General features: G+C 51.3%; 1 protein-coding gene across 1 annotated transcript; it reads left to right on the top strand.

The window, feature by feature from the left end:
• Positions 1-204: 204 nt before the first annotated feature.
• Positions 205-13,198, top strand: LOC129668963 (putative sperm motility kinase W; the record flags this gene model as incomplete). The annotated part of the gene is made up of 3 exons (XM_055597004.1): positions 205-1,405; positions 11,410-11,497; positions 13,143-13,198. Coding segments are annotated over exons 1-3 (1,345 nt in total), but the record flags the coding sequence as incomplete, so codon positions are not given.
• Positions 13,199-16,338: the final 3,140 nt, after the last annotated feature.

Genomic DNA, 16,338 nt, shown 5'->3' with positions numbered 1-16,338 from the left:
TAGGCTGCTATGGTTGGTCCAGTCTCTGACCTCACAATGAGCCACTGTGAGGGATGGAGGAGTGTCCTGCATATCAGGCTGTGCTGTGCTGTGCTGTGCTTTTGTCCCTACAGACCAGGGAGCTGTTTGTGGTGACCTGTGGGACTCCTTCACAGCTGGCTAGTTATTAACAGTTCTTGTTCCTAACCAAGGATCCTCTTCACCATGACGAATGAAAAAATCTTAAAAAGGCATTATCAGGTAGTGTTGCCCATTGGCCAGGGTGCCTTTGGCTGTGTGAGGCTGGGCTACCATCGGCTTACGGGTACCCTGGTGGCCATAAAGACTGTGGAGAAAACCAAGAAGAACCTGCGGTGGATCTTCACTGAGAAGGTGATACTGGAGATGCTAGAACATCCATATATCATTCGCCTGTACCAGGTCATCATTTCTGAAAGGGAAGTCCACTATGTGACTGAGTTTGCACCCGGAGGAAACTTATTCCGGATAGTGAAAGATAATGGTAGAATGCAGGAGGGGGAGGCTAAGAAAGTATTCGGGCAGATACTGGCAGCCATCAAATACTGTCACAACTTAGATATTGTTCATCGTGACTTAAAGCCCCAAAACATCCTGCTCGATGGGGAGGGCAATGTAAAAGTGATTGATTTTGGCCTTTCAACAAAAACTAGATCTGGCACTAAATTGACAAGATGTTGTGGGACCAAGGCCTTTAGTGCTCCTGAGTTGGTGCAGGGACAGCCCTATGACGGGAAGAAGGCAGACGTATGGAGTCTTGGTGTGCTTCTATATTATATAACAACTGGCAACCTTCCCTTCAAAGAACAAACCATAAAGGAGACAGAGGCGAAGATCATCACAGGACTATATAATATTCCTGATCATTTTTCCTCATCACTTGAAAACCTCATTTTCCAAATGCTTAACGTTATGCCAGAGAGGAGGCCGTCCGTTGAAGATCTTGAGAAACACCCATGGGTTAAAAAATACGAAATAAATGTCCCCAAGGAGATGTACCCAGATCCCAAGATTGTGGACATGCTCTGTGAATTTGGGTTTAATCGCAATTCCATCTTTGAATCACTAGGAAAGAATAAATATGATGAGATTATGGCATTGTATCTCATCTTAAAGGAGAAGGAACGAAAGGGGCTTGAGCTTGGCAGCACCACCGAAGCCAACCCTGTGGACCCTGGACCCACACCACCCTCCACCCCAGCATATGCGTCTGTCTCTAGTCTTCCCCTAAAGCGTATCACCAGTGCCCCCACCTTTGGCCTCCTCCATGCCAAACCCTCAGCCCAGCACCAGCCTGTTGCCAGGACACTGCTAGGGAAGAAGCTGGTCAGAAGCGCCTCCCTGCCTGCCGTTAATCTATGCTTCTCCCGGAACAACAGCCCCGCTTGTACCTATGTTCCCCCATGCCGAGCTGTGACTGCGCCATGTGTATGTTGCAGTGTGTTAAAAGAGGAACCGCCCCTGCCACCAGGGCGAGACTCCGCCACAGACAGAGTACCTCCTCCTCAGGACATTGGGTATTTCAAAAGACTGGGCAAGAGAATCAGGGCTTGCCTGTCAAAACTCTGTTGTCCCACCTGACTCCCCCCAAAACTACCCTGGCCTACGTTCAGCAATAAAGTGGCTCCCCTGGAGAAGGCCTGAGGCAGAGTCCAGTGACTAGGCAAGCAGGTATGAGGGGTCCCTCTGTGCTTTGCATTTCCCTTTCTCTGTCTGTCTTTGTGTCTTGGCATGGAAACATCAGAAAGGTTCAACCTTGTGGCCCAGGGCAGGGTCACGTGCACTTGCACACCATCCCCCAGGGTAAACCCTCTCCCGAGCACAGCGCCTCAGGAAGAAACGCTGCAGGAGCACACTTAGCTGATACCTGATGCAACCCAACTAGCAGTAGACAGCAAGAGACCGTGAGCACAGCCAGGGGGAAGGGGGCTGTGGAGCTGTTGTCCTAGGACATGTTTACATGGGAAGACTCTGCTTGGGGACCTACTGCCTGGCAGAGTGACCTAGGTCAAAGCACAGAGAGGCCACCTCAGTGTCTCCCTACAGTTCAACTGGACAGGCCGAGCGCACTGAGCCATGGGGAGGCCAACATGGGGAGGCCCAGCTGCACACCTGGTTCCTGAGTACCTGCATGCCCAGGCTAAAGGAGTCTTCACAGCGGCCTCCCGGAGCCTGGGCATACCACACCATGCTGGTCTTTTCAGCCATCTTCTATGAAGAGCAGAGCAGCTGGCAGCATCATCTTACTGTCCCCAGGCTCAAGGCCAAAATCCACAAACTGATTTTCCTGGGATGCTGACACCTAGCCCTCTTGTCTTTCTCCTACCATCCTGTCTTCTATCAACAATGAGAAATGTCCACCTTGTGAGGCCAGCAGAGCTCTTGTCTGCTCCAGAGCACATAGCAGCACAGCTGGGAAGGGTCCCTGTACCGCCTGCCCTGCCCTGTTACCTGGGACAGCACATATGCTGTCTTGGGCAGCTCCTGTGCGGGCCACAGGACATCCTGAGTGACAGGTATTGGTCATCGCATACCTGTGGAAGCCTAGGATGCGCCTGCAGTGGCTTCTCACTCTAACCAGGCTCCCTTAGGTCTCACCCTGAAGCTCAGTCAGCCTATGAACTCGCTGTCCTTTTGAAAGTCAGCCCTGTGAGCTTGGGGCATCTTAAAATAGGGCTGACAGCAGGCGGCTCAGAGGTCAGAGGAGGTGGCCTTTATAGGAGTTGCATATGAGAGCTCGAGGTGCCTGCAGGATCTGATCCAGCACCAAGTCCCAGGAGTATTCCAGTTTGGACAGCCGGGGCTTCCGTCCAAATGTGGGAATGTGGTGACTCTGTACCCCACTGAAAGCCCACACACTGAGGTTTTCAGGGAACAAGACAGGCAGAGTGCTGGCACCATGCAGACCGGTCAGCAGGGGTGCACTGCTTTCATGTGGCAAGTGGGGTGTGGGGAGAGCAAGGTGCGCAGCACAGCTCCCTCCCTGAGTCTGAGAAGACCACAAAACGTGTGAGTGCCACTCCAAGGCTCCTGTAGCCTGGGAGCTTGCCTTTCCCAGCATAGCAGTTGCTATGTGAGCCTTCTTCAGCTTTCCAGCCCTCGGTCTCCACATCTCAAGAGCCTGGAGGTGCGTCTCCCCTGATTTGTCTCCCCTATTTGTACAAATAGGCACGTAACCTATGTCACTTCATCTTGGGGAAGTTTTGTTTCCCCCAGTGATACAGTAAGGCAGCGGAGACTCACTAGCCACCCAGCTTGCTCTTTCCTTTCTGGGCTGGGCCCCGCACATGAGCTCCAGCTCTGACTGTCTTGGCTTCCCAGTAGATTTCCAGCATTAATTCTTCCTTTCACAGGCCCCCTTCATTCTTAGCTGAATGGAACAAGTCTTGTAGTCTGAAAATTGGATTTGTGGTTTGATCCCATGTTCTAGGCTGACTGTGTGTTACAGTGAGCAGCTGTTCACTAAACTACTGCTGTGTGCCTGGCCGGATCCCGGGAACTTTAACACGATGTCCCCAAGGAGAACACACTCCGGCAGAGTCCAGGAAAGTCAGGAAGACAAAAATGGAGGGGTAAGTCCACAGGAAAATGGTGGAACAGGGTAAAGGACCTGAGAGGATACATGGTGGTACAGGGAACTGCAAGAGACCCTTGGGTGAAGGCCACAGCAGGGCAGAGCTTGGGAGGAAAGAAAGGAAGAGACAGAGGGCCATGGCGCCATCCGTGTGACATGTGACAGCATGAATGCCTGCCTAGACATGGCGTCTTCCTGTGATAGTGCAGTGTTTGTGGACCCCCACGGGGAAACTTTTGCTAATTTCACTTGTGATGAAATGTTGTCCTAGAATTAATAGCCCTCAGGCCCCGACAGTGTCGACAGTGCATACATGCAAAAGACCTCAAGTGTGCACTCCCTGTGCGCTGATGACTGGAAAGCCAGAAGGTGAGGGAGTAGAACAGTGGGAGAGAAAAGAGGCCAGCCGTGAACAGGGGATCATGATGGAATCGCAGAGTCGAGAGGCCTTGTTTCCGCTGTGGGGCTCCACCCTCCTTCACTTACAGCTCTCTGTGTTTCAGAGCCAGTGCTGATTGCAGATAAACAAGTATTTGAAAACATGAGCTGTCAGCCACTAACCATGAGTCTTGAATCTCAGGGACAAGTGTGCAGAGGTCATGAGAGTGCAGGTGAGGGTAACTGACAGATGCCATGGGGCAAACACCAAGTGTCTTCCAATCTCTCCTTCCCCTCATCTTCTCATCTGTTCCAGCACTAAATGGGCAGTGGTTCTGAGAAAGACTAGAGACCTCTGCAGACCTGATGTGGAATGAGGGACTCCAGTGTGCCGTGCCCTATGCAGACACTTACAAAGCTGTATGGTGCCTCTGGGTTTGTAGCAATTGAGGAAACTTACTGGGATAACACAGTGAAGCCAAGAGCGCATAGCGTGGAGTGGCCGGATTCCTGAAAGCCTCCAGGCAGCACAAGACAAAGCACAAGAGCCAACTAGGTTCCAAAGTGCTCCGCGCCCTAGAGCACGTGGCCATTCATTAATATCTAAATAGTGTTCTTTGCTTTGTCTTTAACTGCTTTGGATTTCCTGAATGGCCCAAGTGCAGTCCTTGATCAGTCAGGAACATGAGGTTACTGCCGTTTCTGCACTCACTCCAGGGTCCTTCCCTCCAGAGCAGAGTTGTCCGCTACATTGTTGTACATGTTCTCCAGGCCGCTCTCCAGTCTCTGTGAGTCTGAGGAAGTGTGGGGACGCCAGCGTCATGGTACTAGGTATGCACTCCCGCTCTCATCCAATGTCTTCACCCTCCTGCTTCACCTCTGCAGATGATGGTGTTGTCTGCAGAAGTGTTGCCTGGGGCTCCTGAGGGCCATGACCTCTGCCTGCAGGGACAGGTCTATCTGCTGTTACTCAGGCTCACACCTGAACATGACATGACTGGACTGGAGGCAGAGAGTAAAATTCTCTTACCTGAGGCACACGTGGAGAATGATGTGGAGCTTCATAGGAACACATGTCAGGATAGAAGTCTAACATGAAGGTCCACTGCCTGGCAGAGTGACTGCAGTCAAGGCTGAAAGGGACGACCCTAGTGTCCACCTGCAGTCCAGTTCATGTTTCCTGACATCACAGTGTGGGGCATCAGTCAGGGCTGCACACCAAGACCTGAGATGGGGGGGGGCAGGTCTGGATGTTCACCTATTTGCGTATTCTGCATGCCAGTCCTCAGGATACCATCCAACTCTGGAGCGAGGGGCACACAGTGCCCCTGCATTCTCCAGATGGACTTCCATTCTCAAGAGCACAGGCACACTGCGTGCCTCCATGGCATCTGACAAACAGGCAAGAAGAGCTGACAGGAAGATCTGTAGATCCACAGCCAAAGGCAAATGTCACAGGAATTCTTACAGGACACTTAAGCTGCTCCTGCTTAGCCCCCTTCCTGCATTCATTCTTATCACCCAGAAGACATTTCCTTCCCATGGTCACAGTAGAACTCAGTTCCTGGACACGAGGGCTCAGCTAGGAAGGCGATCTGGGCCTCTCTGCCCTGGCAAGTTCAGGCGGTGGGCAGTCTCTGGGAGACCCTGAGGCAGCAGCAGGATGGGCCGAGGGGCCCATCTTCAGCTGCCCAGAAACTGCTGATGCACAGGGTATGGGTGCCTCAAAGCGTCCCCCAAGCTGTCCTTGAAGAGACACTGGGGAGGGCTTAGACAGCCTTGGACCACTGCAGTCCTCCTGGCGGCTCCTCAAGGCTTGAGGCGTGTTGTCATGCTGGCAAGCAGGAGCTCTGTGCTTAAAGGAGGTGGACTCCCAGGGCGAGAGCTGAGGGACACTCCTGGTTCAGAGGCAGCAGCAAGTCGCACGAACCCACCAGCTTTGGATGGCAGATGCTTCTGTCCACAGTGGGAGAGCAGTAAGTCTCTGAGGTGCACTCAGGGAGCCCTCCCTGTGTGTAGGCTCACAGGTAGAAAGGGAGTCTTGCCTCCTTTGACATCAGGGCCCGAATGAGAAAAACAGCGTGCATGTGCTGCTTCATTCAGGGAGTGTGGGAGGAGGCCCAGAGCATGCACATGTCCTGACCATGTGAAGGTCACACCGATCCAGAGATTTCGCAAGGCCTGAGCCACTGTGAAACACACTCTCTGCAGGTACCAGAATCCTTCCTGACAGAATCCCTCTGGACTCCCAAACAACCAGAGCACAGCAGTAATAGTGAATAAGCTGACAGGTGTTCTGGGGAGCTGTGACATCATCAGGAACCCCGAGGCCGACCTCCTAACAGCATTCGACTCTCAACCCCTGGTTATTGCAGTTCACCACAGGGCAGCTGTCACTGTTCCACAGCTTCTACTGCAGGAAAGCTAAGGAGCCCTCCTCCTCCTCGCTGCCTTTGTCTTTACAGAAACGTTGAGCACTTCAGTGCCTGACAATTCTCAGCCTGCCCACGACTGGCTCCTAGTTTAGTGTTCTGTGCACTCTGCAACAGGAAGGAGAGAAGAGCGCACACAACTGTGACCAACTCCGGTCCATCTAGTTGAGCTTCCAGCGCTCAAGGGCAGAGGTGGACAAGGAGGTCTGAGGCTCCTTGAACAACCCCTCCACCAAGAAGATCTAGGGAGTTGATTGCGGGAGAAGGTGCAGTGCTGTGGACAGGGCCTGGAGACTAGGGCTTGAAGTGTCCTCATTAGAGCCAGAAGACAAAGGAGGAGTGCCAGAGAGGACAAAGAGGGCATGCTGTCTAGAGGGGAGCCCAAGGCAAAGGGGGGCTACTGAGAGGAATCTTGAGCCCTGTGTGAGGGCACCAGGCACTTGAACAGTGTTGGGAGTACACAGGTCCCTTTAGTCTGAGCTCCAGTGTTGTCGTCTACTGAAGGATCCATCACGCCATTAGACTATCCTGTTGACAAGGACATTCTGCCCTTCAAGCTGATGTGGTAAGAACAGCCAAAAATGGTAATGACCCTGAGAAGGTCCAAGGTAGTAAGGGAGTTGGAAGACATTGTGTCTGTGTTGAGATCACTGCTGGGTTACCTTGGGAGGAAGTGACAGAGGAAATGTCAGCAGCCACGTGACAGGCTGCCAGCCTGAATGACTGGACCTGATGTGTCTCTGTGATAGTGTAGTGTCTGTGGACACATAAAGGCAATTTGTAATTTAACTTTTTGTGAAATGGTATTTCATTTGTCTTGGCTCTCAGGCCCTGGCGTTGTTCTCAGTACCAAAGGCCTGTTTTGTCCATCCTGTTGTGCTGTTGAAAGGGAAAAGCAGATGAGGGGACAGGACACTGGGAAAGTGTGAGCGAGAAGCCAGCCAAGAGGGCGGCAATGGTAGGATCCCAGAATGACAAGGTCATGTTCCTCTGGGGTCCACCATTCTTCGATGTGTATGTAGGAGTTTCAGAGCAGTGGTGATTCCAGTACAAACTGCCACTAGGAAGCCCCGAAACCTGGGCGGTCCCTCAGCACTCGATGCTGCTTCATGTCCCACCCAGACACTCCGTCACTTTGTGGAAACCCTGTCCCTCTCCATGATTTTTCATTGTACTCCCAAAATAAGACACAGGATGGGGGCTGTTTGATGAACACACCATCCTTTTTGCTCTGACCTACTGTCACTGTCTTCTTTGTAGGGGTCTCCAGCTATAATCTGACCTTCAACAAGAGGAGTCATGAGGCTTCCCTGATTGGGACAACCCAGCTGAAGCCACAATCAAAACATTGTGCACTGAGGTGCATCCCTGTTTGTGTGAGAGTATGCTGCTGTGGAGAGTCTGACCGGAAAGTCTGGGCCCTGCTGTGTCAGTGGGGACCCATGCTCTGGAACTCTCTGATTTCCAGCTGTAGTTGTTGTTGCTGCTGGTGCTGCTGGTGCTGCTGGTGCTGCTGCTGCTGCTGCTGCTGCTGGTGCTGCTGCTACTGTTGTTGCTGCTGCTGCTAATAATCTAGGTCAAGTATATGGAAACATAAGCTTCCAAACCTCAAACCAGGAGCTTTTTATCTCAGAGTGGACAGTGTGTAGACCCAAAGGAAAGACCAGGTGAGAAAGACAGGGAGGTCCCATGAGGCATTCCCACCTTGCTTTGCTCTCAGCCCCCTTGAAAGGTACCCTCTGTGTCACTCAGTATAATCAGTAGTGCTAGGAATTAGTAGACCCCTGAGGTGCTGATGGAGTTTGGAGGATCCCTGTTTAGCATTTCTCATGCAGAGACCTGTCAGTCCCTTCTTGAGGGCCTATTCCTCTTCATTCTTTGGATGTCCTGGGGTAAGAACCCCTCCTCCTGAACACTCTCCCACTCATTGGTCGGTTTGCAGAGCTACCCCCATTTCGTTAAGGTGCTTATCACTCTGCTTAACTTCTGGGTTCCAGCCTCATTTTCTATAAAGGGTGCTTAGTGCAGTCACCCAGGGAACCCACTCAAAGGAGTGCATTGCGTACCTAGGTGTGCTTGATGCCGAGACCAGCAGAAGGCAGGGCCCCTGGGTATAAACAGCTCTGCTTCTCTCACCGCCTGAAACCTCCTGATCCTTCATCAGCTGAGAAAGACACAGCTTTCTGTGCTTCCACCTTCTGTTACTTCGTCTTTTCTGAATGGCCACTGACTGGGTCTAGGGCGGGCCTTGCTTAGCCAGGAACATGGGAACGGCCTGTGATGTTCTGCCGTCTGAGCAACCCTCTACTGTTTCTTCTGCTGGGCACATTGTCCTCTGTGGCTCTCTTGGTGTGTGATTCATCCTTTCGTCTGTTCATGCATCTCCTCCCAGGAGTCTAGTGTCAGGTCCTCAGGAGGGTATGGGCTGGCTCATGGTCAAAGGACCTGGGACTCGCCGTCCTGCTCACCCCATGGTTTTCCATCTTTTTGCTCCCCTTGTAGCTGCTGGTGCTTTCCCACAAGGTGCTGCTGCTTGTGGACACCTGGCGGGCCATGGGTTTCTGTCTGCAGGACAAAGGGTCACCAGCATTAAAGTCAAACAGCCTCATCTGTATCATCATGTGAAGTGTGGAGGTCAGTGGTAAGCAGGGGTGTGGGCCTCTCCCTTCCCTGGCCTTCCACTGTCAAGAGTGATGTTTATCTCAACACCTACACCCAGAATTCGTCTGAAGACGGGGCCTGGGCAGGGCCATCTGGGCAGAAGTCCTGACTTCTCAGGTCTACTTGTTCCTTAAATGTGAGAAGTCTGGGGAGCCAGACAGGGTGGCTTCTTTCCTTGCTCTTCACCCATGCTTCAGCCAGGATTGCTGCCGACTAATGTTCTCTCAGAGAAATGGTGGCATGAGAGCTCAAGGGTCTCGCAGGCTTGCCTCTCAGTGTAATTGGTAATCCGTGGAAGGTCCTTAGTGGAGGGATGCTCAGGGTCTCTGACAGCTCCTCTTTGCTGTCATGGGACACATGGCATGCGCTGACAGGTCCCTCTGGTCCTTGGCAGAACTCCGTGAGGGAGATTCTGAGATTATGCTTGGAGATCAAAGGATCAGAGGGAGTGAGGAAGTGTGCTCCAGGTCCCCCAGGCCATGTGTTGGGAGCCAGAGCTTGATAGTATCATGTGACTAAGAGAATGACCAGACATCTGCCCCGCCGTTCAAGGCTTGTCCTAGGGTCAGTGTGATTATGTTGAACACACTGTTCCCGTGGCATTGTCATTGTGATTTCGCTTACACTTCCATTTTATAGTCCATCATGACAGCTAAGTCAAGGGATAAATGCAAAGCGACTGCACCTATCACATCCACAGTCACGGAGGGAGAGAAAGGCACACACGCAAGCTTGCTTGCTCGTGCTCTATGAGCTCCCTGTTATGCAGTCTGGGATCCAAGCCTAGGGAATGGCACTGCCCTAAACAGATGGGTTTTCCAGTATCCGTTTAGGTAATCAAATCGCTCCTCTATGGACATGTTCACAGAGGAACTTCTAGAAGATTCCTCAGTGAAGACTCTCTCCCAGGTCATCACTCTTAGCCCCACACTTGACAGTTCACATTAAGCAGCACACATTGCTTCCAGTGGACACCACCTCTCCCAGCAATGAAAACTGTCACACCCATGAACAGAGGCTTCCTTTGCCCTTTCAGCTTCCCCTCTCCTCCATACACTTGACTTTGTCTGCACTCAGCCAGCAGCTCATCACTGGGATGTCTCCACTGTGCCCTGCACTGATGCTTCCTAGACGCAAGATTTCCCAGCAGAATCCACTGCCTTCAGGTCTATCCTTTCTTCTCTTTCCAGCTCTGCCACGTCCATTTTCCAGGAGTGACACCCCTCCTGCCATGAAAGGTTAGCATCTGGTCAGGCTTTCCAGCCATGTTTCTACTCCTAGCATGGGCTTAGCAGAGCCGTTCCGTTTCAGCTCTATCTAGGTATGTATGATGTGTACAAACTGAGCCTATTTTAGACAGATGGTCTGGCTCTGAGCGCCTAGGACCTTGCCAAGCATTGCAAATTATTGATTTACATCTTGCCTTGCTTATTCACCTTTTCTCTCTCTTTTTCTCAGTCTCTGTCTCCCCCTCTCTCTAGCTCTTTTGTGTGTGCCTGTATGCCGTGTGTGTGCGTGTGTGTGTGTGTGTGCGTGTATGTGTGTCTGTGTGTTTGACCTATATGCTATGCCGAGCATGTAGAGGTCAGAGGATAACTCTATGGTGTCATTAGTTCAGAGTACTTTGATGGACCCAGGGATTGACTACATCTCCAAAGTTTTTTGCAGGCGAAGAACCTGGTGGACATGAGGCAGTGCCAAGACTTGGTAAAGAAGTTGCTGACGGCTCGGGGGATTGGAGCGTCAGCCTTGGCTCACACATGTGTGCTGTTCTCCATCCTCGGAAGCCAGTCAGGACAAGATCTCTGTCCCTCAGAATTGCCTTGTTTGTTGATTTGGAGGTGCAGCCCCTCAGCCTAGTTCTCTAGCTTTACCTTCCTTTGACTTAGCATCCTGGTTCCTTTGCCTCTCCTCTTTATGCCTGTGTTTACTCTGCCAGAACTTTCTGTGGCTGTGACAGTAAGTATGTAACACTTTAGCACATGGCTTCCCATACTGGCATACTCAGAGAGCACTTGCACAAGGTTTCTCTACTATTTACCTGTGAGGAGGGCAAGCCGGTAACTTTAATCCTTACTCAGGGATGAGAATAAACTAAAGTTCAGCACATGTCCTGCCACGGTGTGGCTCCCGAGCCTGGACGCTCCTGGCTCCACTCCCAAGCTTCCTGGTTTATTTCTTGTTGGGACCTTTTCCATTCCCTTCTTGGCAGTGTCAACAAAAGCTTCTACAGAAGCTGGAGCCCAGAAAGCCAGGGGCAGAATTTGGATCAGGGTCTTTACCCACGATGGGTCTTCGGGCTTCCTTAGCTGCCTTCACCATTAACTATGCCACATCTCTCCATAGATCGTGCCTGCTCCTGTGCCCTGCACAGTCAGGAGGTTTGGCGCAAGTGTCAAATGACGGACATTCAGGCTCTGGGTTCTATCAGAAGGTCTGAGCCAGACCCCAGAGGCTCTGGAAATCTCTCTCCCTCTCAGTGGGATCTTCAGCTGCTGTAATTGACTGACAACCTCCTCTGAGGTGATGAAGAGCAGGTAAAGAGTAAGCCCACAGGAAGCAGGTCAAAGTGTACCACCCTGACTGTTGCAGTTCTGTATTCTAGGGAACATTAAAAATCCCCAGAGTCTTAACTCCCAAAGGACAGGTCAGGGTGTTACTGTCAGAAGGACTGCTGGATGATAGGAGCCACCTAGAGCTTCATGTGCAATCCAAAGCAGAAATGAGATTGCCCTTCAAATGGTCTTTCCACAGTCGTCTCTGACCGACAGAACTGAAGGTCACCATGGACTTCAACGTTTACATGCAGGTAGGACGGTCAGCCTAGCTCACCTTAGCTTCTGATGCTAACACAGTGGGTTCTGAATAGGCTTGAGAGGAGAGAGATGATGGTGGAGCTCATGCCTGGCAGGGCTGAGGCCCTGGAGTTCTGTCCGCAAGAGGCAGCACAGGTAAAGATCTCTACTATGTGAAAGGAAAGTTCCTCAAGCGGTTTTCTGTCTCAGGATCTGTAGTGGAGGCTTCAGTCTCACCAAATCCTAAAGCTAGTGACCAGCAGGAACCTCCCCCTCTCAGATCAGTGCTGTGGGTCTGGTGAGATAGGAAGCACCACAACCCAATGCTGCTTTACTGTCAGTGTGCGGAAGGACAGGACATTAGTGTGTTCTGGGCACCGTGCTCGTGCCTGTGCTGGAGACGGGGTTAAGATACACTGCGCCCTTGTGAGAAGGAGGAGAACAAGGCAGAGTAGGCGCTGTAGCCTGGGCCAGGCACCAGCCAGTCAAGCCTCACAGGGAAGAGCCAGTTTTGAAGCCCTGCTGGACATGCCCCTGACCCAGGATTTCTCCTCCCTCCTGACTTTCTTATTTAAGCAGGCTCCGCATCGGACAGACCCATATTAGTCATTCTCACTGCCATCACCTTGGCACACAGTCTGGGCATGAGTCAACTTTCACCCCTCATTGCCTTTGTGCAACACATCCAGACAGTTACCATGTCCAGTGTCCTGACAGAGCTCTCGAGTGAGTCTACTTTCTCTGCACAGCTAGGGCTTTCATGGCAGGCTCTGCTTGCAGCCTTGTAGGCATTCTTCTCCTTACACTTTCCTTCTGGAGTCAGATCTAGGGAATGTAATCTGAAGATGGCCCTCCCTTGTCAATCTACACAGCTTCCGGCATCATGTCCTTGGCATTTTGGCACGAGCCCAGGCAACAACTCCACCCACTGCATTCAGCAGCTGACCCATGCCTCACTCTTTGCTGTCCTGGCCTAGGGCTCACCTCCATCCTGCCCAGGGGACTTAATCCATCTCTCAATTCTGCTCGGCCCAGTTGTTGAGCTGACACTTGGAAGGAGGGCAGAGGAGAAAGAGCCTCTCTTGGACATCCTGGAGTTCTAGCCGTTGAGACACATGTAAAGAAAGGCCATGTCTGCGAGTTGGCCTTTGCGGATCGCTATATCCTCCGGGATGTGAAGCACTGAGACAGGGATTCCTCCAAAGGGGCAGTCACGTGCTCTCTCAGCGCAGCATGCTGTGTGTTTCTACATCTAACCCGAGAGCTTGTCTCCTCCTCCCATAGGCCTGAGCTGGCTTTGCTGCTGCCTATGCTGGCAGATGAGCATGTCCAACAGGAAGGTAGGCCACTTGTATTGGCCGAACGGGAAGGCACTGACCCGCTGCCTCCTCTTCTGACCCAGGCTCTTCTGAGTTTATCAGGTGAGGACCCAATGGGGGATCTGATGCAGAAGGCCTCCATTTCCTGTGAATTCTGCGCTCTTCCCCACACCTGCTCTCCAGAGTCACAGATTACTATGGTGTTCTTTAACCTTTCCCAGTCTCCCTGGAGAACCCAATCTAGCTGGTTATCCACTCTCTGTGGACATCCTTGAGCTTTTACCATTGTCCTTGCATGATTTTAGTATTCTGTTGTCATAAGTAAACATTCATGAAGCTCAAGTTAAAACCATACAGATAAGATGTATTCAGAAAATGTCACACTGTTGCCTTTTGTTCCTATGCTCCCCAGCCCCCACCCACTGTCATGTTATCTTGTCTCCAAGCTTTGCTCCATTTCTTGGTCTTATGCCAGTTGGCACTGAACCAAATTGGATCCTCTTTCCTGGCTTCTAGCAATTACCCTGTGGCTTTTAGCTGGCCACCTGCCTTGTTGGGTAGACACCCCCCATCACCACCACCTCTCTGGATGGAGTGTTAGCATTTGCAAACAGCTTGCAAGAATAGCCCTTGTTCCTATGTAAAGTGTCATTTATGGGCTGAATCATCACGAGAAACTTCAGGGTTTAAGAGACACACAGTACACTGTTAAAATGTATTTCCCTAAGTGTCATTTATGGGCTGAATCATTAGGAGAATCTTTAGGGTTCAAGAGACACACAGCACACTGTTAACAATGTATTTCCCATCTTGATGTGTGCCAGCAGCAATGTGTTCACATGTCTGGTGCTCTAGCGCTTGCTGAACAGTTGAAGCGCTCAACCTGAGAGTGCTGAACCTGAGGAGCCTGGTTAATCTTTTTTCTGAAGGCTCTGAACTGGACATGTAGAGTTAAAAGCATTCATCTTTCAGATTTTATGTGCACCCAGGGCTGTGAGACAAAATCTATTAACAGACTTGCCACAAGTGGTTAAAGACCAATCCCAGCACTAGATGACAGGGGATGATCATTCTCTTGTAGCTAGATTTTATCCTTTAGCCCTTCCTAAAACAACCCTTTCCCACCAGACTCTGGGACATTACAAAGCCTGCAGGATTTTGCTGTGAGGGGTCTGCTGGCATGTGCCCTGGATAGAAGCTGAATTGTGGGGTTTTCCTGAGGCCACGATCCAGGTCCAAGGTAAGGCAGGAAAAGCACCCACAGTCTGGAATCAGTGACCACGCTTTAGCAATACTCTGCTCTGCTGTGGAACACAGCACAGGATAGGAACCTGGCCTTAGCTGGCTTGCTCTTCACTACTCTTTCCCAGCGTCTCGACTCTGCAGCACATTGGTTCTGGCCAAAGGTGCAGTCCAGACTCAGTGTGTTATGAGCTCCTGTTCCTGGGCTGGTTGAAGCATTAGGATTTTCCTCAACGGATGCTGTTTTGTAGACCTTTCCGTGCTTCCATTTTCAGCTCTGCCTTTGCTTCCTCCAGAGATCATCCCAAACTGCTGTTAGCAATCAGGCACTTCCACGGCCAGCTCCAGGGACGTGGTGACAACAAAGCACGTCATCGCAATCCATCAAGATGCGACAAACTTCGTATAGTGCCCACAAGCTGTTCGTCCTGACCCTGCGCATGCGCTGCATCACCTTATTAAAGGACTGTTCCCACTCTCTCCCATCAACCATCATGCTAAAGCAACCCCTGTGTCCCCTCCCTTAATAAACCTCCCTTGTGGGACCTGTCATATGGTGTGACTTTCTGGACCCTGTTGCATAGTTCTGCCACATAAAGGCCACCATTTGGTGCCATGACTCCAAGGCTCTTCTGGCACTTGTGCTCCCCCATCGTGGGTTGTAGCCACCCAGGACTCTATTCCAGGCCTGCCTCCTCCAACACCTGCTGACTGCTGAGACTCCCCTCCCTCCCTGATCAGTGTAAAAGCTTCCCTGGATGCAAGGTCTGACCATTCATCATCCAGCACCCCTCTGGTACCCTTTGAAGTGGAGGAACGCTGGCCACAATCTTTATGACTGTGCTATGGCTGGCTGTTCTCCCAGACCTTCATCCAGAGAATGAGATTCTCTCTCCTACAAGCATGGACTCCTCTCACATTCCAAACTCTAGTACTGGGTGAGCCCTGTCTGTTAGGGCCATTTACCCTCAGGCCCTGCCCAGCTCATGATTACCTTCTGGGACAGCCTGTACTGACCCCTTCTAGTTGTTCCTGTGTCTTTGGGAAGCCGTAGGCCCAAGTCTATGACTGCTCTCCTCACTTGTGGGAGCGGCATCTTCGTACATTCCTCAGAGCTCCTCACTGAGATGCCTTCTGCAGAACTTCACATCCCTACAGCTAGTGCCTGCCTTAAGGGCTTCTTAGCTTACATGCCAAACTTGGCCCCAATATTCTTAGATAAGGGATTCAAATGGCTGCCCAGTGGATCCCAGTATTATATGGGACCTTTATAATTACTGCCAGCACTCGAGTAAATGGAAGGAGGTTCCCTACGTTCAAGCTCTCTCTTCTCCACTCCAAACCCTCCCTCTGTTTTTCCTGTTCCCCCACTCAGCCCCTTCCAACCATGCAGACTCAACCAGAAGAATCCTTGACTACTCTTGATCCTGCAAATGAGCCCCCTTTCTACCGGCCCCAACCCACAGCTCCTTCCCTCCCTCTGGCTTCTTTAGCCTCCTATCCACCCTCTCGAGAAAGAGGCCACTTTACTTGTCCTACCTTGACTCCTACTTTCAACACATCAGCAGCCTTTACCCTGCCCCTCCCCCACCCTCACTACTTGCTCCTACTCCAGAGTGAAACTCCTCCTCCCCACACTCAGTCCAGACCCCCTGGGTTCTTCCTTTGTGGGAGGTTTCCAGGATGGATGGCCAGGTCAGAGTGCATGGCCCTCTTCATTAAATGACCTCTCCAAATAGAAAACGACTAGGATCCTATACCTCTAATTTCTCTACTTTCATTAAGAATTTCAAGGTATCAGTCAATCGTATAGTGTCACATTCATATGTACATATATATGGTTTACGAGATGTACACATACAAAATTATACTTGTATATAAGACTCTTATGAACCGCTACCTCCTGAGAAGTGCAGATG

Source organism: Psammomys obesus, unplaced genomic scaffold (genome assembly GCF_907164565.1).
Source record: "Psammomys obesus unplaced genomic scaffold, mPsaObe1.curated_primary_1811, whole genome shotgun sequence".
Taxonomy (NCBI): domain Eukaryota; kingdom Metazoa; phylum Chordata; class Mammalia; order Rodentia; family Muridae; genus Psammomys; species Psammomys obesus.
The sequence above is the reverse complement of the archived record's forward strand: the minus strand, read 5'-3'. Positions and strand labels throughout refer to the sequence as shown.